This window comes from Tarenaya hassleriana, unplaced genomic scaffold (assembly GCF_000463585.1).
Source record: "Tarenaya hassleriana unplaced genomic scaffold, ASM46358v1 Cleome7, whole genome shotgun sequence".
NCBI classification, from domain to species: Eukaryota; Viridiplantae; Streptophyta; class Magnoliopsida; order Brassicales; family Cleomaceae; genus Tarenaya; species Tarenaya hassleriana.
Genome location: NW_010969548.1, coordinates 1,017,191 through 1,040,428, shown reverse-complemented (window position 1 = coordinate 1,040,428; position 23,238 = coordinate 1,017,191). Strand labels below are relative to the sequence as shown.

Genomic DNA, 23,238 nt, shown 5'->3' with positions numbered 1-23,238 from the left:
GTCATATGGATGTATCGGAAGAAGTGAAAACTACCCAGAGAAAGAGAAACTCCACAAGGCTTTTAGCGAAAAAAAAAAAAAAAAGGCTCACAAGGAAACCCTAAGAACCTTCCAAGGAAAAAAAAAACTGACACATAATTTCCTGAAGACATAACCTACTCGGAGTTAGATTTGGTTGTGTATTAAAAAAAAAAAAAACTGAGTTCGATTTCAAGACAAGATGACAGTGAACTGATAAGCGCTGAGATTTATTTTCCTTTTTCTTTCGTATTACCTGAGAATGGTACGAGGATGTTAGATCTCGGAGACTATGGAATCAAAAATTCGACGAAAATTAAAGAGAAAAGAGAGAGAGAGAGATGGGGAGAAGAAGAACTAAGAAGAAGTGATCGGAGCTTCGGCAAAGGAAGAGAGGTGTTTGTATGCTGTATACATAGAGAGAGAAGGAAAGAGCAATGATTGCTTAAATCTGTAATAGCTGTCTTAACGTATTAAGGCGGGTCATTTATTAACTTTTCTTCTAATTATTATTTAGTTTTATAATTTTTTAAAAGTAATAAGTTCAATTAAATAATTTCTCATCGCATTGCAAAAGAGCATATAAAAAAAGGTTAGGATTTGATAGCTAACTTATCCTCGTGCATTAATAACTCATTAATCTATGATTATTTTTAGGGTAAAATCATCAAGAGCACTCGTTTGACTACAAAAAAAAAAATTCTACTTTGTGCTGTTGTAAACTCTCCTGAATTCTTATAAATGCAAAAAAGTTGAAAATAATTGGAAATATATATGAATTTCAGTATATTTGTGGGAGGAAAAAATTAACTGAAATTAATTAAGACCTCAAATTATATTTTAAGTAAAAAAATTACATTAAAAATATTAAACTAAAAAATTAGACAGAAAATCAATTTCATTAACGTGTATATATATAAAGAATAGTATGTTAATTAAAATATTTTTGTTTTCATTTAAATTTATCTTTTATTCTATACATTAATAATAAATCCAATTCAATAATTTTGATCTATAAAATTAAAGCTAACAAAATTTGAGATTTTAATTTTATAATAAATTTCAATTTGCTATATATTAGTTTTTAAAATCATATTTCGATTTACGTCCAATTTTATACGTTAAATGAAATTCGAATATTTTGTGAGTATTTTCTTCATTTTTAACAGAAATTTTCAAAGTAAAGAATTCTAGCATGTTACTTATTTTTTTCCTCGGTATATTCATTTAAGTATAAATGATGATGAGACGTTCGTAAAATATTATGACCATTTTCGTGGTGTTTGCTATTTTTGTTATAAGAATTATATATCTGACGTAAATACGAAGTTACACCGAGCAAGAAAAAAAAAGGCACAGTTATAAGTTGAATACGAAACGAAATAGTAACCGTTAGATGAGGATCGGACGGTGGCCAGGGAAGATATAGCATCGGTGACCGGGCCTATATGACAATCCAATCAGAAGTAGCTGTGATAGAAAACTGTGTAACCCACGTGGTCTACGGGATTGTGCGAATGTGACGGAAGCAAAAACATCAGATTCACTGACTGCGTTAACTCCCAGTTCGATGGCCTCCACGTGGCACTCCCGTTTTTTATCTGCCTTTAATTTTTTTTTAGTTTTGAGGGAAAAAGAGGAAAAAATAACTTTTTTAATTAAAAAATATGCGACCTCGATAAATGTGACCTCAAATTTTCACATCAATCGATGTTATTTTCAATATAAATTATAAAATAAGATTTTTCAAAAATATTGATATGACTATTATCTTTACATTCGTATACTGGGTTGTCAAAATTTTGTAAAAGTTTCGATTTATTCATTATACGTTTACGATTTAATAATTATATAGATAGTTATGATGTTTAAAATTCTAAAACTGTTTTTTTTTAATCAGGAAGCTTTTTAATTGAACAGCGAAAGATAATTATTTTCGAGAAACGAAAAACAACAGAAAGAACGACCGTCAGTTGAGTGACCTAAATATTTGACGTCATAATTAATGTTGATAGGAGGATAAATCACTGTATATTCAATTCAATTTAAATTAATTTGAATTAGACTTTATGTTAATTTTGACAGTCACTGTTTGTTTAAATTGACATTATATTTAATTGTTTTATTTGATTCTTTTTTATTTATGTCTTCGATTGACGTTTCACAGTTCAAGGACTGGCACTCGCTGGCAGAGGTTATCTCCAGTCCACTTTATAACTAATAATTTTATTCCATCAATATTTAAATTAGTTAGCCATTTTACCTTTTTAGAAGAAAAAAAAAAGTCAGACCACTGTGCTAATATAATATGGTATTTAAATGCCCAAAATTTTCAATATTTTTTTTTATATATTCCATCTTTATTTACATTCCAAAACCTTATAATGCATATAACATGCACCATTGGGTGTAACAACGACAGTTGATAAAAACAAAAAGCAAAAAATACATAAAGGAGTAGAATATTTATTTAATTTGATTTAATTAAATTTTATCATTTAATTTGTATATTTAATTATTTTATATATTGTGTGTTATTCTAGATCCATAACAAGACTAACTAGGATATGTAATAGAATATTTACAAACTTAATATCTTCCATTACACCACGCAATGACTTTTCCTCTAATCTATCTTTGGTCAAAGTTTTTTTTTGTGGAATATGATTTATTAATATGAAAAAATATGATCGAAAATAATTAATTTGAAGAAAACTTTGGTATATTTTTATTTGTATAAAAAAACAAATGAAGCTTATTTTTTATTCACATTTCATAAGAAGGAAAAATACTATATTTCGTTTAACGACGAGATTCGTGTAAACAAAATCCATAAGCCCAAAACAAAGCATATGTCATACGGGCCCAAAGGCCCATGTTATGTACAAAATTATAATGGATCGTTCAGCACAATTAAATTAGCATATACACTATTATGTTTTGTTTAATTATATATATTATCAACAATTTCACCTATTTAGCAATTAACAGTTCAGTAAAAAAACTTACACGCGACCTATTAATGATAATTTCCCTAACAACAAAATTTAATTCGTTTTTCAAATTGACCCTATATTAGAACTTTCCACATATTTTTAATTTTGCAGGAAATTGGTAGAACCTCTCTCTTGTCATTGTTTCCTTAACACGTTTTAATGTTCATTAATATTTTTTTTTCAAAATAGCATACCCTAAAATACCCTAAAAATTTATAGCAACATAAAAATAAAACAAAAAAGTGAAACAATTACATCAAAAATAAAATGAATGAAAACAAAAACTCGAAAAACAAAAAACTGCAAATTTTAATTGGAAATGGTAAATTCGATATAGAATTGACAGGGATAAAAATATGATGCCTAAATATACATTTTGAAATATATGGGAGGGTGTTTATGCAATTAGTAATTTTAATATTATTTGTTTTTTGGGTGGGTGTGTTTTGTTGTTTCTAACTTTCTACCAAACGCAAGAGAATCTTCTGGAACCTTTTCCTCAATCTAAAGCCCTAACCCCCAAACTCTAGTCCGGTCTTGCCCTCATCGTCCACATTCCAGGACAACTCATACGCTTAAGCTCCATCGCTACAGTTTCAATGGCGTCTGCTAACGCTCTCTCATCTGCTTCCGTCCTCTGCTCTCCTCGTCAGGTGGGAATCTTTTGATGGGTTCTTCCCTTTTACGCGTTTTCCAGCGCTTATCGGAGAAATGGTTCGTATTTACTTCGTTTTTGGCGTCTGTTACGGGATCATCAGATTTCCGTCACGCATTTCGTCAGCTTCTGGAGAAACGAATGTCGTTCGGTTGTCACTTGGTTTCGGATTTGTTTCATGTCTAACTCAAATGGGTTTCTGGTGTTTTTGGCATTTGTGGGAGTTTTGAGTTTCTGGGTTTGTCAAAGATAGATCTTTTTGCTCGTGATCGTGTCCCATTTTCTCAGATTGCCCAATTGTTATGTGGGTTCTCTATTATGTCCCTTCGTTGTGGTGAAGCGTTAACTGGGGTATTATCTTGCTCGTGCAGGGAAGGTTGAGAAGAGGAAACCAGCAGCAGGGGCAGAGTGTAAGCTACAGGAAATCGAGCCGACGTTTCGTGGTGAAGGCAAATGCTAAAGAAATCGCCTTTGACCAGAGCTCTAGAGCTGCGCTTCAATCTGGGATCGATAAGCTTGCAGACGCTGTTGGTCTCACACTCGGCCCTAGAGGTATCATTTCCTATTTCTTTGCTTGCCCCTTTGTTCTATCTTCCATCTATGGAGTTGAGCAATGTTGAATTCATTCATTCTATGCCCTGTAACGAGTTCAGTCGCTTGGTATCTCAATCGGTTGTGCATTCTAGCTTGTAATTCGTGAAATGTACATTTCCTTTCCTTTGCTTATCGTCGTTTTTGTTTACTATCAAGGGAGAAACGTTGTTTTGGATGAATTTGGAAGCCCCAAGGTGGTGAATGATGGAGTGACCATTGCTCGTGCTATCGAGTTGCCTGATGCCATGGAAAACGCTGGTGCAGCTCTTATTCGGGAGGTTGGTTGAAGTTTCCTCGTTGTATTTTCTCCTCATGCTATCTTCAGTGTGATGTTTTGATGAGCTGATGTTGTCGTGAAGGTTGCCAGTAAGACTAATGATACAGCTGGAGATGGGACAACCACCGCATCTGTCCTTGCCCGGGAAATTATCAAACAAGGGCTTCTGAGTGTCACTTCTGGTGCTAACCCCGTCTCACTCAAGAGAGGAATTGATAAAACGGTGCAAGGTTTGATAGAAGAGCTGGAGAAGAAAGCCAGGCCTGTGAAAGGTCGTGATGACATCAAAGGTATATTTGTTATGTGTTTTCATTTCACGGCTTTGTAAGTTCGACATCTTCTTGTGACATTGAAGTGTTTCCGCTTTCTATGTCTATTTATATCATATGTGGTGTTTGTGTTCAGCTGTCGCTTCCATCTCTGCTGGAAACGATGAGCTTGTGGGAACGATGATCGCCGATGCAATTGATAAGGTTGGATCCGATGGTGTATTGTCCATCGAATCATCCTCCTCTTTTGAGACGACTGTCGAAGTTGAAGAAGGAATGGAGGTCTGGAAATATGGCTTTCCGCCATAGTAGAGCTCGACAGTTATGCTGTTCTCACTCAAAGTTCACATCAGATAACTTGATTTGTTCGTTTGGATTACAGATTGACCGCGGTTACATCTCGCCTCAGTTTGTTACAAACCCTGAGAAACTGCTGGTTGAGTTCGAGAATGCTAGGGTATTGATCACCGATCAGAAAATCTCTGCGATCAAGGACATAATCCCGATTTTGGAGCAGACAACTCAGCTAAGGGCTCCATTGTTAATTATAGCGGAGGATGTTACAGGGGAAGCCTTAGCTACGCTTGTCGTGAACAAGCTCCGAGGTGTTCTCAATGTAGCTGCCATTAAAGCACCTGGCTTTGGTGAGAGGAGGAAGGCTATGCTTCAGGACATTGCAATTCTTACCGGTAAGCAGACTTAAAAAGTAAAAGGATGGCAAATCTTTGGAGCAATTCCCACTTCAGGCAGGGTTTCATCTGATGTCTCTTTTGTTGTGCTCATATTCTGCAGGAGCCGAGTACCAAGCCAGTGACATGGGCTTACTGGTTGAAAACACGACTATCGAGCAGTTGGGTATTGCCCGAAAAGTCACCATTAGCAAGGACTCGACCACAATCATAGCGGACGCAGCTTCCAAGGACGAGTTACAAGCCCGCATTGCCCAGCTGAAGAAAGAGCTAGCAGAGACAGATTCAGTGTATGACTCCGAAAAGCTAGCTGAGAGGATAGCAAAGTTATCTGGAGGGGTAGCTGTGATTAAGGTAGGGGCAGCAACCGAGACAGAGCTAGAGGACCGTAAGCTACGTATCGAGGACGCAAAGAACGCAACTTTCGCTGCAATCGAGGAAGGGATTGTGCCGGGCGGTGGTGCCGCCTTGGTCCATCTCTCCACCGCGGTTCCAGCCATCAAGGAGAAACTCGAGGACCCTGACGAGCGTTTGGGAGCAGATATTGTCCAGAAGGTAGAAAAACAAAACATACCCAAATTCTCAATCCAATGATTAATGTCAAAAGTCCGTAAGTTTGATCAAGAATCTGTGGAATTGACAGGCATTGGTGGCGCCGGCAGGGCTGATAGCGCAGAATGCGGGGATTGAAGGGGAGGTGGTGGTGGAGAAGATAATGGCTGGCGAGTGGGAGATTGGGTACAACGCCATGACCGATAAGTACGAGAACTTGCTGGAGGCAGGAGTGATAGACCCAGCGAAGGTGACGAGATGTGCACTTCAGAACTCGGCCTCGGTGGCAGGAATGGTTCTGACCACTCAAGCCATCGTCGTGGAGAAACCTAAACCTAAGGCTGCTGCCGCTGCTCCTCCCCAGGGCCTCATGGTGTAGTTTGAAAACATCATATGGCGGGTTTTTTTTTTTTTTTTTTTTTTTTTTTTTTTTTTTTCTTTTTTTTTCTCTCTGTTTTTTTTTCTTTTTTTTCTTTTTCTTATATATATATATTTTTTTAAATAAATTAAATGGAGATTCATGGGCGTATGATTCTTACTTATGTTCCGGTCGATTCCTAAACAACGACTCATCTCACATGCATCTCGGGTTTCTCAAAACCATACTCGCTATTTCCGCCTCTCTCGACAATCCATCCGTACTCTTAGGATTTCCTAAGTCTAGTTCCTAAGACTATTTCAAGCAAACATACTTTATCATTCCATTATTAGCCCAGCATCAAATCAAACGGAATGGTTGTGTACGTGATGATCACCCGATGTGCAACTAGTCTGTATGCAAATGCTATGCATGGACATCTATGTACAACCAACTATACTCATGCAATCATGATTTACGTGTGATGGTTGATGGTTCAATGGATGATGGTTGCACAACCCCCCAAACTTGAGCCAAACACTGTCCTCGGTGTTGACTTTCATCGGGGGTGCAAGATGAGCATTTTTTGGGTCAGAATTAGAGCTAGAAAACGAAATGTTTCATTCGGGTAGCGTTACCAAGACGTCAAAATAAAGTTGCTCTATGTGAAACCGAGTCGACTCATTCCCACTCGTTTCTTTCTCGGTTGCACGGTTCAATGAAAGTGGGTCGAACGAGTGCTAAAAAACGGCATGAAGTTTGATTTTACGTGATGTGAACGTGATGATGTGTAGCCGAGACGATATCAAATCATTATAGAGGTATCCATAGGGACAAAATATCATATTAAAAAATGTTAGTCTTTAGTTCTAAACGAGATTAATGTATGGGTATTTAATATGCCTAAATCTCGCTACATTCTGTTTTAAAATGAGAAGAATGTGATTAATTTTATAACTAGACAAGGATGGGTGTAAATAATATATTAGAATATCTTAAAGAGCATTCACATAAGCTACTAATTATTGTATGTGACGTAATATCGGGAAGACAACATCTTGTGATGAATTTATCACAAGGTCCAAATATCAAAATATGTGATAATAGACTGTCAGCTTCACTAGTTTCTTCCGCAGCATTGAGAAAACATTTAGAAATTATTCGAAAATGTTTTTGAAAATCAAAATCAATTATTCAGATAGTAGCAAATAATTACCACAAATAATTATGTCTTTTGGGTATAAAAAAATGTTACTATATTACAGCTCCTACAACCCGTGGAAAGGAAAGATAAGAGATAAATTTTCATTATTAACCATAGAAAATGAACACGATTAGAAATTAGATAATGATGCTAATATATATATATATATATATATATATATATGTATATACTCGGCTTTGTTTTAAGCTTGATGGTTAGAAACTAGTAATTCGTGTGGAATTCTTTGATTCTATGTATGATGCAATAAGCTAATAATAATATCAATTTTCATATATTTATTTGGGGAAATCAAATATATTTATAGGAATGTATCAATGATACTAAAACCCTAATTAGAAGGCTCAATGAGTGATACAACCCACATCGAATTAAAGCTTTCCGTATTTGCAATAATTAAAGTATAGCCCTCTCGATCGGTCCATATATATATCAGAGAAAGAGAAATGGTCCTCACTCCCTCAGTGCATTGCAAGCTTTCCAAGTAAAAGGACCACACACACACACACAAATATATATATATATATATATATATAAACAGTAAATACATAAACATCATAAAATGATAAAAAAAAGTTCATTATTACAAAAAAAAGCGTGCTTTATATGCATGCAAATACCTACATGAAAATGTATCCACTACATATTAACACGCATTTTACTCCTTTTTGTATATAAAGTTACACATGACTATATTATATATGTATGTATATATATGTACACAGACATAAAACACATATGCAGCATTGATATACATAACACATATAATGTGTCACAAATACCATATCAACCAAAATGAACTTCCTTTAATTAGCTGTACAAATGGTACAATTTGACAGCCACATAAATGGACTCTCACTTGCTACTACAAGAAAAAGGGAAAACCAAATTCAAGTTCTTGTAACGATTAGAAAGATCAATTCAATGCATGCAAGAGAATGTTGCAAAGGAATTATTTCGCTATCTTTCAAGAATTCTGCAATGGAGATTCTGCATCCATTGACTCAATAACCGAATAAAATGTAAATATATTTAAAGTTAAGAAACCACACTTAGCAAAGAATTATAAAAAAAAAACTTGAATAAATTTTAAGCAGCAAAACAGGTATTGTGCATCACAAGAAAGATTTGGAAGATCATGTGGAAGGGTAGAGTTTCCAAAATCAGAAAGTAAGATTTGAGAATCCGATTTGGTAAGAAACGAAACAAGAATGGCAGACGATGACATAACCTTGCCAACAAGAGAAAAAAAGATTTCATTTCCATTTATGGAAAGTGAAAGTTCAGATCCCAAAACCATCTTGAAACAAAAAAAAAAGGCATTTTGTAAAGAGGGAGTGATCCAAAAGGAAAAGAGAATCCAATTTGCTTGAAGAACTTGGGATCCCATCAACCATATATCAAGTGCTTAACTTAAAATAAAGAGAGTTTATATGTATATAGAGGCTCAACAATGTAAATATGCAAAATAACAATCCATTAATCTATCTAGACTTATACAAAGATGGGGTGCGCACACATATCAAATAAATTAGAAATCCTTTGATATCACATGCAGTGATTTCTTAAGGCATACATTAACTAGAGCGACCAGCACATTAATTCAAATATACCGAAATAACTACGAATGAACATAGCTAGACTTTTCGGCTAATCCATTTAGGATGATCAAGGATGGATTTAAGTGAAAAATATTATAACTAAAATCCATTTATTATGTATATACGTGTAAGATAGAAGAGATATATGACTTTGGCTTTAGAGACAATCAAAAGTACAACTTCTATTACAAGAGGACCATACATAGGGTTTTGGACTTTGGACGGTGGCGGAGAGGTACACACATTTCCATGGCATACATTCATATCAATGGCAGTTGATGCATAAAAGTATCACAACACCAATCCGTACATCTAATTGTGTAGATTAACATCAAAGTAATTGCCGGTCTTGTATAGTTTAATCAATCTCTCGGCGTGCTCGTGACATGTGAATGGTTCAAACCACATATAGTCCACGATTGTATAATACGTTAAGATTCAATCAGTAAATTAGCATGATCGATATCCGTGATTAGAATAAATGGTATCGTCATTACTCACCCTTGGCTCTATATTCATGATCTCATACTAACATTTTCTACATGCAAAGGAAACAATCTTATTAACTCTTGATTATTGTTTGTAATTACCAAAATGATATTCTTTATGATCAATCCTAAACATATATATATATATATATATATAGTTATCCTACAAGAAAGAGTAGGGGAGGTTATATATATATGGCTGAGTGTTCATCATCTAGTACAAAGGTGAAAACCTATACATAGGTGGGACTACAAAAGAAGTGTTTGGTCCACTAACGAAATGTGATTGGGCGATCTGAATGCCAACAGACGACAGCAGAGGACATTTGACAGTGTGTCATGGTATGTGTTTGCCTCCTACTTAATCTGTCTTTAACTGGAGAAACCATCCATACATAGAGTGTACACCTACCTAAGACTTTTCTATAGTTCCATTAATTTGCATTTTTTTTTCTTAAATTTTATTTCTGTTTTCATTACAAGGAAACTAAGTATAGAAATTTCTCAGTATCAATTAAAAATATACATAAGATTTTTATTTAACTGCATAAAAGAATTATCAATGATTATATCGTCTCTTACCTTGCTAATCATGAAACGAAGCTTTGTGAATCCGTTGGGGGCTAGGCTTGTGAAGACTAGCAAAAACGAATAGTAACAAAAAATTAGCCATATATATATATAGATATATAATATACAGGAAAAGATTATTATTCAAGAAAACAATTGAATCGATCGAAGACTTGTGTGAAGTGAACCAGATCTAGATGGAGATTATAAAACTTGCAACATATTATGTCTGATTTAGCTCATGAACCACAAAGAGAGTCGAATGAAATATAGAATCACGAAACAAGCGATTAGAGGAATATACAGATCCCAAAAGATTTTTAAAAAACAAACTAGGAAAAATGACCCACCTGAAGCTAAGATTCATCAAACGCGGAGATCTCCGATGAATATGAAAGAGAGAGAGAGAGCCATCGGTTGCCGATGCAGCATCATCAAGATTCTCACTTTCCGGAGAGAGCGAATCATCACCGTTCATCTACAGATGTGAATCTTGATGATGCTACATCAGCAAACGACGACTGTGTTCGTGCCGATAACTCCGGGAAAAAAGACAGATCTTTGAACTTAAATCAGTTCAGGAATCTCGTCGGGAGACAGATTAATCAGATCTCCACGCACATATGAAGAGAAAACAAAGGCTCTAACTGAACTGAACTGAACTACAACTCAACTGAGTTTGTCGACTCTACCAATATATGTATCATGTAAATAGTTCTCCCATATTTACTCCACACACATATATATGTATATGCACATGTATATATTGATTTTTTTTTTTTTGCTGAAACAAAATGCATAAAATTATCTTTATTTTTTTCGAGGCGATAAATAAGGAGGAAAGGTTGAGATGGCTTGTAATAATTGGATGAACCATAAAGTGATTACGTGACTTGTGCCCTCAATTTCGATCTCTTCCAACTGAAACCACAAAAAATATTAACATTAAAAAAAACACAAAAAAGAAATTGAAGAATCAAACCCTAACGTCGCTCTATCTGTGCTTCTTGAATATATATATATATGTATAGCTCGAATTATAGAAAAAAAACCGCAAAAAATTCATCTCATCATAGAAATATCTTAAATAAATACGTATAAATTTATGTAAATTAAGAAAAAAAGGTCTTCGTGTTCCTGGAACAAGAAACGGGTCCCCAAGACGCGCACTGGCCAAAGACCTCGTGAGAGCTAAAAACATGAGAGAGAGAGAGAGAGAGAGAGAGAGAGAGAGAGAGAGAGAGAGAGGATGGTAACGCTAATGCAGATAGTTTGTGTGTGTATACACAGACACACATATATATATATATATATATATATACACGGATAGATATGTCATATGGATGTGTATAAACAGCTGTTGGCCTTTTTTTGTAAATTTTTAATATAATATATTGTTGATTCGATTTTTGATTGGTTGAAGCTGATCTGTGTAAACAGAGTTGGGCCAATGAATTTTAGTCGCTGCTGTCTTTGTTGTGTTATATAAAAATATAGACCACTGAATGTGTGTAAAACTAAAACCAAAACCTATACACCAAAAAACTTGTTTTTAAATCATAATAAAATTATAAATACGCTAAAAAGTCTGATACAATGGAAAGAATGTATACAATTCATACAATATTTACTATATCAATATGCTACCAAACATTTAGAATTTGACTGGTAATAGCATTATAAAATTAGTTGGGACTACAATGGCATATATTTGTACTGTCTAGGATTAAGGAAATCGTATCTTATACAATTGAACGGCGGTTATTTTCTAATAAAGGATAAAAACTAGCTTTAAAATTATTAAAATATACAAAATTCTCTTTTTATTTTTTTCCAAAGGATTTCTCAAATTATAGAAAAATGAGAAAATCTATAATTTTTTAAGTACGATTTCGGAATCTCCACCTAACACATGACAAATTGTATGACCGCCCAAAAACAAACCATGTCCTATATATATAACTACCTTAATATTTGTCCTAGATTAGCATATTCTATGAAGGCAGGAGCATATAACTAAATATTAATAAAGACATGTTGAGTTAAAAATATGAAATACATTCTCATACACAAAATTTTCAAGCAATATATATAAATATATAAATATATATTATAATTCATGAACTGATGATTTGATTATAATCTTGCTAAATAGACTTTAGCATATGGATTAATTGATCATTTGAAAATTTCCACATCGATCGATGTGAAAATGTTTCTAGATCTATTTGTTAAATATATCCCAAAAATGTTTTATCATTTAATCCAAAAATTGCTATTTTATTTGACAAAAAAATTGTTATTTTAGAATAAAATTTTGAATTACAATCTATTATCCAACTAAAGAGTTGATCATTTTTTATTCAGAACAAAAAGGATGGTGTTATCTGTTTGGGTTGAACTTTTGGGATATTAAATATGTCTAATTAAAACAAATAAATTTTTATTGTGCATTTATGAGTGGGTCGGATAAGAAAATTGAAAGATCTAATTTAGATTTTATTTATAGATACGAATCTTCACGTAATATTATTAAAAAAAAAAGGACTGAGTTATTTATATTGATTGGTATTATGACATGATTAAGAAATTGGCTCACTAATCGACAAACGCAGCGTCGAGGTGAGTTTCTAGTGTTTTGGGTCTTGATTTGTGAACGTGGCTCTCTCTCTCGAACTTAGGGTTTTTAATTGGAAGTTTGAATATAAACAATTCTATCTCTATCTCTCTATTGTTTTTAATTTTAATATAATTTGATCTTATTTTAATTTTTTTCCTATGGTTTTTTGTCTTTCATTTTTCTAATTTTATTTAGGCCACATAATGATTTCCGCAAGTAGATTACCAATTTTCTCTTGAGCTTACCGAAGATTATGCAATCGATAGAGTTTTATTTTTCTACATTTATATATAGATCATTAGTTTGACGAATTATTAACGAATTTATATTAAATACACAAAACGAAGTTTCTGAGATCTGATTTCTACATAACAACATAAGAAATAATTAATCTCAAAATTTTTATTTTTTAATAAATAGATCATATGATATTGATAATTAATTCTAGAAATAATATTTTTTTATTTTTATTTTTTCCTCTAATTTTTTATATTGACATAAATTTGATAGATTAATTAAATAATAAAGGGTGATTAAAAGAATATGCTCTTAAATTGATTAAAATCCTTTGTAGTTTGTACGAGTCGATAAAATAAATTTTATTTATGATTCAATATTAAAATCTTAAAAATATTTATATTTTTTTATCATTTCATCACATGAAATTATTGTATAATTATTTAACTCATTTAATCTAACATGGTTTTTATGTATTTTATGCAAAGATTCTAATTATTATTAGATTACAAACAAAACTATATGATATTTTTTAAGAATACGATATGTTATGTGCCATCATTCCAAGTCCCACCATCACCACACAAATTATCCATATCATCTTTTAAATATTAGTTAAGGAATATCATGAATTTTTAATCACATATTTTTATAAACAATATTTTTGAAAAAAATCGACAAAAAATATATAACATTAAATCAGTGTAGATTGTTATATAACTAATAATTTAATATTATATGAATTAGAATATAATTTCTTTTCTACAATGTAAATAAATTGAATCTATCAAAAAAAATGAAAAATTTAAAGATAACGACTGTAGCATTCATTTTGATAATTAATATATTCAAATTTTATTCTAAATATTTCTCAACGTTTTGTAATATCATAATAAAATAAAAATGGTGTTTAAAAAAAATATATTGTTAAATCATTTTATGCATTTCTGTAAGACCAAACGACACAAACTTTCGCTAAAAACAATGTTCAAAATTCCAACAAATTCCTGATTGAACATCAATTAACAATTGATAAAGAGCAATTTAATTTACGAATTTATGGAAGATAGTACATATTTTGCCGAAAAGTAATAAAGAAATGGAAAAAAAAGGATCAGATTCGCATCACGCCGAGTCCACCTGAGAGGGGGACCCAGATTCCGTACAGTCTGACGTGGACATGTTCAGGTTTTCTTTAAAACTTGTTGGCCACTTAGGGTTTTGATGACGTGTCCTTCATTAAACTATATCATCTTATGTTTTTGACCCCCAAGTTTTCTCCTTTTTCTTTCTTTGCCCCACGTTTGTTTCTTTCATCTAACTTTCATTTTTTCCCTGCGTAAATTCATATATTATAATTTTGAAGATGTTCAGATTTTCTTTACGTGGACATGCTCAGATTTTCTTTAAAATTTAAAATATTAAAAATACTCTTATCTATATATGAATATATATATATATAATAATCTAGAATATTCACCTTATATATAATGTGTTATTTCTACAACTTATTATACTGTACTAAACCTAACCAAAATAAAACTATACCCGTGTAATGAAAATAAAGATATAAAGATATGGTTTGGTAGAGGAGGAGGATGATAAATGCGGCGGGGGATGGCCCCCCGGGAGGGGAGGAGCTCACGTGACACACACGGTGGTTCGAGTGGGGAATTGCGACGGAGGACCCTCCACCCCACGTGACCGGTGGTATCAAAGAAGAGACATTGATTGTACATGGACCAGCTCTCTTTACCCTTCCCTTTATTTTTTGGGTCCTTATCTTCTCTCCTTTCCCTATTTATTTCTTATACTTGTCAGAAGAAAAAAATTGATGACAGCGAAATATCCTGCTGTTTTTTCATTGTAAATGTGACATTTTTTTTTTGAATTTTCAATAACTTTATAAAAGTTTCTATTGATTACTTTTTTAAAAAGAAAGGTGGTTAAGAAAAATCTATTTTTTTTTACTAACCAATTTAGATGAAAATTGTAATTTATTTTTATGATAGGAATGAAAAGGTTTACTAAATAGATCAAATTATCTTGGATTTCTATTCAATGGAATTGACGCATATTTAATATAAATTTAAAAAAATAAGCCTCTTTGTAGCCTATTGTTTTTAGATTCAAGCGTGTGGTAGCAGCCGCCAAATGGAAACCAAACAAGAACATTGTCAACAAAAATTATGAGATTGAGAATCTGACAGAAAAAATAATAATGAAAATGACAGATTGCCAAATTTCTCCACAATAATTCAAAGAATAAATGAATTATTAATCTTCTTTATAATTATGATTTTGAAGGATGAACAAAGAGAATACATAATTAAATTGCTTTTATCAATTGTTCAATTAGCAGACATTATTCACCACTAAAGTCGAAATTCTTGTTTTTATTTTTCTCCTGCTATGCTCCAAATATCAGCCAATCAAAAGATAATTTAATTTTAATAATTTTGAATAATTATATTCAATTTTTATTTTGAATCTTATAATATTTCAACTATAGTAAAAAAAACTAATTAATACTAATGTAAACGATTTACATTTAAAAGTTGGATGTAAAATCTAATTTTTATTAATATGTTTGTATTTATGGATGAAAATTGTTGACTAATAGTAAACATATGAATTGAAAAGAACTGCACGAGTATAAGTTTTTATAAAATAAATAATATTCTATTTTTAGTTGATATATTTTTAATTTATAAATATAAAAAATAACAAAGTATAATTTTTTATCTATTCATTTTAGTTAATCTTTTTACTATAATATTGAATTAAATTAAATATTAAATAATTTTAAAATTATAATTAATACAAATTAAAAAATTGACGGTAAATATTTAGACCATATGTTCATATTTTTAGTTTATATTTTACGATATTAAAATAATAAATTATGAATATATATTATGGAATATGATTACATGGACGTACTTTACTCACACGCTTACCTATAAATGTGTAGTGAGATCAAATGACGTTTCGATTTTTTATTGGCTGTCGTATTTAATATTTGTTAAATTTTAGGAGAAAGAGAAAAAAGGAGAAATTATACTGTATTATATTTTAGAATTTATCCATGGAAGCAAGTGCGCATATATATATATATGTGTGTGTAAATATGTATAGATATATATATGCATATATATTGTTTGAGAGACGTATGTTGATTATATATATAATGGATGTTACATGAACACATATTCATAGTCGACGATATATATATATATATATGATTATAGACTACCCTAAATAGAAATATAAATGAATTTGGACTGGGCCAAATTGAGTGTGATAATTGATTTGGGCCATAAAACTACAGTTGGCCCAATAAAGCCCATCTTCAAATTTAACCCAGCCTTACAGAAAAAAGGTTCGCACTTCCGTTTGGTCATATAATCAACAAAAATTACGTCGTCCAATGAATTTGTTTTTTGTTCACATAAATAAACTTTAGTGTTTTGAATTTAGAATTTTAAAAAGAAAAAGAAAACCAAAGGGCATTCTAAATAAAGAAACGAATATTCCAAATATGATACTTGGAGTAAAGGAGTTAATGTAGTTATGCACTTGTAAACATCTCCAGATTTTATAGTTTTTTTTTTTACAACTCTGTAATTCAAGTTGTGTTGTGACAATTATTGTCCCAAAAAAAAAAATTTGAGGAAGCGTGAAAGAGTCGATTTTTTTTTTCCAGGAAAGAAAAGGGAGGAAAAGTTGGAGACAATAAGCAACAGCACGATACTCGTCGCGGTTGAACGCGAAGGAAGAAATCTGCTTCGGAGCTCCATTACCAGTCATTGAGCAAAGGAAGAACTAGGATTAGGTGAAGTTTGTTGACAATTTGTTTTTTATGGCTCTCTGATTTCTCTCTGTTTTCCGCCATTTTCAGTCTGAAGTTTATTCGTTTTCTTGTAATTTATTACGTTTTCGTTTAAATCGCCGTCTATCGAAGACCCGTGGTTTAAAAGTTCGGCCTTTTTCGGCTAATTTCTCCGTCAAAATCTGGGTTCCGCCGGAGATTTCTAGGGTTTTCCGCAAGGTGGGTGCATTTCGTTTGCGGTGCTATTTGATGGGTATTCTCTGATTTTACCGGCGCATGCTTCAATTTCGCAGGTGGGATTTTAGGATTTGGGAAAATTTCGCACCGTCTTCCCAAAATCGTCGAGCCCATAAGAATAAGATCCTCGACTGCATCCAAATAAAGGGATACAGAGATTGCTGTTCCCTCGGTTGAACCTGTAACCGAAGCCTTAGGTCTCAAAGGTATGTGTTTTTCTCTGAATTTTGAATTCAGATCAGTGAAATATGACGCTGGATGTGTATGTATATTTGTATTTCTCTGGGTATCTGAATCTGTGCTCGTGGGTTCATGCTTTAATTTGTGTGTATCTGGGTATTGTAAACGTAGCTTTTGGTTGCATTCAGTCTGCGTCCTCCGTTGATTGTTTATCTTCGAGTTGATTTGCAGGAAATGTCACTCTCACTCTTGGGGTTTAGGTTAGGGATTCAGGGCAAGAGAATCTTTTTATCCTCTCAATTCCTCAGTTGGATGATTGTTTTGTAAGAAGCTGTTTGTTGATTTCTCTCCTCATGTTTTTTCAACTTCATGTTCCGTAAACTCTTTACTTTTTTGTGTATTGGTGGTTACATAGTCGATGATTATTGTTTTCATTACAGGAAAAGCATGTTAAAGAAAGTGAAATACCTATTCTTGCTGAATTTTCGAGCTCTTTTAGGGCTTTTTAGCTGTGTGTCTATGGGTTTTAGAAGTTTCGTATATGCGATTGAAATGCCTCGAGAGTACGTTATCATCGACAGTTAGTAAAAAAGGAACAGTCTTATATGGAGTAGAACTGTTCTGACATCTGTTTAGTTGTTGTTTCGGCTAATAACGGTAACGGTTCTTTCTATCTTTCATTCTTTCTTTCCATTTCAGCCCGATAGTTTGTACATTCATCGTGGGGGTTTTACCGCATTACCAGCGAGAGACCTTCTCAACATGAACAATCAATACCTTCAAGATCATGTAAGCCACTGAAACATTAGGAAAAAAATCATCTCCAGAAGCAAAATCTTCAAGAAAAAACAGTTCTTGATCTTCTCTTCTTCTTCTTTTTTTCCTTACACAGGAGAGCATGACAGTTGCAGGGTTCGAAGTTCCGATATCGCCTGCCTCGAGCTACGACAATGCAAACCCTGGAACGGAAGATGAATCCCGAGAGCCTCCATCAGTCCCACCTCACCTTCAGCAGTCTCTGGTTGGGTTCCCGGCAAGCGCAGAGACGGTTCCTTCACCTCAGAACGTCGTCCTGAACCATCTTTACATCGAAAACCGTGAGGCCCCTAGATCTGTCGTGGCCCTTGGGTTCACCCATCGGTTCAGGTCTAAGTACGTGACCGTTGTGCTTTACAAACCGGTTCAAAGAAGAGGTAATAATGCCAGTGTCTGATATTTTAAGCCATTATGGATTTGGCCTTTTGTCCGGTTAAGCCCGGTTTACGAAACCAGCGGGTTAGACTCTCTTTTTTATTATTGTTATTCTCTCTTACCGATTCAGTTCGGTGGTTGGTTAGGTAACTTGATTGAAATTTGAAACTATCTCGTTGCTTTTGTATAATTACCTGCATTTTAAGGGGTAAACGTTTTTAGATATTTTTTTTTATCTGCTTGTTATATCTGCTAAACCGGTTTGCTTAACCGAGTTCGATAATCTGACCATGATTTTTAATATCTCATTAAAACTAAACTTTTATATCCGTGCGGTTTATTGGCGATTTCGGTTCGCTCCCTGTTCGACCAAATAAATCCCTTATTCGGGAATCAAACCGGACGGTTAAGCACGTTAGCGGCCATTACATGTTCCATATGGTTTTCTACTATTACCAATATAATAACATAATCTTCATTTGATTTTATGTGAATGAATATTCTTATAATCCATCAAGATTCCATCCTCTCTGTGTCCGGCCGCATGCGTGGACCGGTGGATTCAACCGACGATTATAATAATCGGCTAATTAATGCCATAAGTTTCTAAATGTAATACTTTAAAAAATTTATATATATACGTCACCATCTCAATTTGGTAATGATAAGAGTGTGAATGTCTTTTATTGTTAGATTAAGAGATGACAAGTTGACAACCCACAAGAATGAATTGTCATGAAAAAATAAATTATAATAAATAAAATAAATGGATAATCTCTTGTACGGCCGAAGGGGTACTATGAAATTGTTGGTATTAATTTATTAAGTTAATTAGAATTATACATTGGTGTATGCATACTAATTACACACACATGCATTACCAAGTAGAACTTATTGTATTGAATAAACCTTAGCTTGGACTAAACAAAACAAAAATTGCATACCTGAAAATGGCATTACAACTTTTTTTTACATTCTTATTTGATTATTTGATCGAATTATCAAATTAATTACAGGTACTGTAAATCTTTATTTCGGATAACCAAATGTCAATTTGATTTTTATTTGACCAACCAACAAATTTTAACTACCTTTTTTATTATGTAAAATGCTTGTAAACTATCACAATGATAAATATCTAATGCGATATTATTTGCCCACTCGTAGAATGTCGTCACCTCAGGCTATACTTACACACATATTCACATATGCGCATACATATGTAAATGCTATAATAATTAAGGACGATGATCTCATCAACAAGTTGACTTTTCGCATTCTTGTCTTTTCTTAAATCCCCAACTTGAGGGAGCGACGACACGTCAGCCAGATTTATCAAGGCCGTTGACATTTAATTACGCGTCTCACGACAAACCATATCATTTGCCCAATTTACCGACGTAATTCCATACGTGTATATATATACATATTATATATATATATTCAGATATATATATACACACACGTATAATTCGTACATAAAAGCGTATTACGTATAAATTCCCCTGTCAATATATGTCATACATTCACAAACTTGTGCGAGTTCCAGAAATCTAAAGGTTTAGATCTTTTTTTTTGTAAATATTTTCACGTATTTGATTAAGAAAGCCTTTTGTGTAAATTTTAAAATTTTAGATTTTATAACATATCTTTTGGGTGGTATAGGGAGTTGTTAGTCTGTAAACATGTATTCGGATGAATGGTTCGACGTCAGAATTGAAAATTATATACATTTTAATTCACAATTATAGCTTGGTCTAATCGTTGAAATTTTTTAGTTTTGAAAAAAGTATATACCAAAACCATAAATTAAACTCGTTGAAGTCTAAAGCAATCGTTAGGGATTTGAAGAGACAGCTAATCTCCAGCTAAGCTACACTTAATCCGACCGTCGAGGAGACATCAATTTACTTAATGGCGAGATAATATGATTCTCTCTTGTAACATGGATTGGATTCTATAACAATGGAGAGGGAATTCCGATAATGCCCCCATGCAATTTTGTTACAAAATGAAATAAAAATAGAAGACACGTCTGGAGATTAGTCGGTCCAAGAAGATCCGGTGCTCGTTATTAAAAGAAAATAGATGTGAATTTATCGGTTCATATATGGTCGCATATATATAAGGATATTATCGTAATTATATATTAACGTGATTTAATCTAGTACTATCGTTTACATACTAAATCTATAAATATATATTATCATTTATGTTGCTATGATAATACATATATGAAAGGTTATTTTGTACGTATTATCACACTGTACACGAAACATTTAGTATAAAAGACTTCGTGCATTTTAATATATAGATCTAATATATGTAGAAACGCTAAACGGAACAGTGTGTATATATATGTATATAAAAGGGTGTAATAGTAATTAGCCACGTGGATACGCAACCTTTCAGATAAGCGAGCGATTAGTTATCAAACCTTTCTGTAGATGCATGCGGCGAAAATGGAATCCTACGAATAAATATTTAAAAGTTACACGTTAACCGTTGAGAATCTCCATCGGCTCTTTTAAATTGTCAACGTTACTTACACCATTTACATATATATATAACCTCGTCTCCCGGCGAAAAAGAAACACATCCTGAAATCCATTTTCGTATAGAAATTCAGGGTTTATAATTTCTTGAGATTTAAGAAAAAAATAAGAAAAAAGATTTCAAGAAATGGGTGATTCGGCCGGAGAACCAGGAAGCTCCATGCATGGAGTCACCGGAAAAGAACAGTCCTTCGCCTTCTCGGTGGCTTCTCCCATGGTTCCGACCGATACGACAGCGAAATTCGACTTGCCGGTCGATTCTGAGCACAAAGCGAAGGTCTTCAAGCTGTTCTCGTTCGCCAAACCTCACATGAGGACGTTCCACCTCTCCTGGATATCCTTCTGCACCTGCTTCGTCTCCACGTTCGCGGCCGCTCCTCTCGTCCCGATCATCCGAGAGAATCTCAATCTGACCAAACAAGACATCGGAAACGCCGGCGTCGCCTCCGTGTCGGGAAGTATCTTCTCGAGGCTCGTGATGGGAGCCGTCTGCGACCTCCTCGGACCGCGTTACGGCTGCGCTTTCCTCGTCATGCTGTCGGCCCCCACCGTCTTCTCCATGAGCTTCGTGGCCAATGCCGGAGGCTACATCACCGTCCGGTTTATGATCGGGTTCTGTCTGGCGACGTTCGTGTCGTGTCAGTATTGGATGAGCACGATGTTCAACAGTCAGATCATCGGTCTGGTGAACGGGACGGCGGCCGGGTGGGGGAACATGGGCGGAGGGGTGACTCAGCTGCTGATGCCTGTGGTCTATGAGATCATCAGGAGCATTGGCTCGACGCCTTTCACGGCCTGGAGGATCGCTTTCTTCATCCCGGGATGGTTGCACATCATCATGGGTATCTTGGTCCTCACGTTAGGTCAAGATCTGCCCGATGGCAACCGGAGTGTCCTGGAGAAGAAGGGAGATGTCGCCAAAGACAAATTCTCCAAGGTATACATACACACACATATATATATATATATATATATATATATATTATGATCTTGATCTTGAAGAGGGCTAGTTGTGTGACTTGATGTTTGTGATTGTGATGTACAGATTCTGTGGTATGCGATCACAAATTACAGGACATGGGTCTTTGTTCTTCTGTACGGATACTCCATGGGAGTTGAGTTGAGTACGGACAACGTCATCGCCGAATACTTCTTCGACAGGTTTGTTTCCGTACATATCAAGTCTCCAAACCATATATACATGATCTAAGCTTGGAGTTAAATATTGGTCAGACCAAATATACTGGTGATTTGTAATGATAGTATTAATATATATATATATATATATATATATATATATCCATTTCACTTTGAAACACATAATATTAACACATGAATATTGTTAGATCATTTTAAGTTTTTCGAACTTGTTTTTTTTTGTAACATGAACACACTATAAAATATGAATTTGTAAAATCTTATTTGGATTCATATTGTGGGTCGTTATAATTTTGAAGAATAAAAGTCAAACCTTTTAGGATGATTATAAAAGGAGGGGATATTAATTTGAATTTGCAAAACTACCTCTCAAAGTACTTGTTCAACAAAACATAACCTAAATCATACACATATCACACAGTTTCATTATTTTAAATACTTTTTTTTTTAATTTGCAGGTTCCATTTGAAGCTACACACAGCAGGATCTCTATAGATCTTTATTCCTAGAATATAGGCCGCGGTGGCTACGCCTCGGACATAGCCGCAAGGTACTTCGGCATGAGAGGTCGGCTATGGACACTCTGGATAATCCAAACCGCAGGTGGTCTCTTCTGCGTATGGCTAGGCCGAGCCAACACACTGGTCACAGCCATCGTAGCCATGATCCTCTTTTCCTTCGGAGCACAAGCCGCTTGCGGAGCCACCTTCGCCATCGTCCCCTTCGTCTCCCGCCGAGCCCTAGGGATCATCTCCGGCCTCACCGGAGCCGGCGGGAACTTCGGCTCGGGCCTGACCCAGCTCATCTTCTTCTCGACCTCCAGGTTCACGACCGAGGAAGGGCTGACGTGGATGGGCGTGATGATCGTGGCATGCACGTTGCCGGTCACGTTGGTGCATTTCCCTCAATGGGGGTCCATGTTTCTGCCGGCTTTTTCCG

The 23,238-nt window shown here is 34.1% G+C and overlaps 4 protein-coding genes across 5 annotated transcripts in view; 3 read left to right on the top strand and 1 right to left on the bottom strand.

Annotated features, from left to right (window-relative positions):
* The window catches only part of LOC104800591 (BEL1-like homeodomain protein 8), a 4,303-nt gene extending 3,869 nt beyond the window's left edge, over window positions 1-434 (bottom strand). The window contains exon 1 of the mRNA XM_010523440.2: window positions 275-434. The gene's annotated coding sequence lies outside the window, so the exon portion shown is untranslated. The remainder of the gene's footprint in view (window positions 1-274) is intronic.
* Window positions 435-3,491: 3,057 nt separating this feature from the next.
* LOC104800590 (ruBisCO large subunit-binding protein subunit alpha, chloroplastic) lies at window positions 3,492-6,474 on the top strand. The gene is made up of 8 exons (XM_010523439.2): window positions 3,492-3,667; window positions 4,041-4,221; window positions 4,420-4,541; window positions 4,623-4,830; window positions 4,946-5,091; window positions 5,192-5,498; window positions 5,602-6,053; window positions 6,142-6,474. The coding sequence occupies exons 1-8, from the start codon at window positions 3,614-3,616 to the stop codon at window positions 6,427-6,429; spliced, it is 1,758 nt and encodes a 585-aa protein (XP_010521741.1). The 5' UTR covers window positions 3,492-3,613; the 3' UTR covers window positions 6,430-6,474.
* A 10,300-nt stretch (window positions 6,475-16,774) lies between these two features.
* Window positions 16,775-18,821, top strand: LOC104800588 (SNF1-related protein kinase regulatory subunit beta-3). Of its 2 annotated transcripts, XM_010523438.2 has the most exons (5): window positions 16,775-16,981; window positions 17,111-17,197; window positions 17,272-17,421; window positions 18,095-18,184; window positions 18,288-18,821. In XM_010523438.2, the coding sequence occupies exons 4-5, from the start codon at window positions 18,158-18,160 to the stop codon at window positions 18,606-18,608; spliced, it is 348 nt and encodes a 115-aa protein (XP_010521740.1). In that variant the 5' UTR covers window positions 16,775-16,981; window positions 17,111-17,197; window positions 17,272-17,421; window positions 18,095-18,157; the 3' UTR covers window positions 18,609-18,821. The 2 variants fall into 2 exon arrangements, with proteins under 2 accessions (XP_010521740.1, XP_010521739.1); XM_010523437.2 differs by lacking the exon at window positions 17,111-17,197.
* A 2,354-nt stretch (window positions 18,822-21,175) lies between these two features.
* LOC104800587 (high-affinity nitrate transporter 2.1-like) overlaps window positions 21,176-23,238 on the top strand; it is a 2,626-nt gene continuing 563 nt past the window's right edge. Inside the window, 4 exon segments of the mRNA XM_010523435.2 lie at window positions 21,176-22,078; window positions 22,187-22,302; window positions 22,758-22,812; window positions 22,815-23,232. Coding sequence (XP_010521737.1) covers window positions 21,269-22,078; window positions 22,187-22,302; window positions 22,758-22,812; window positions 22,815-23,232 — 1,399 coding nt within the window. The 5' untranslated portion in view covers window positions 21,176-21,268.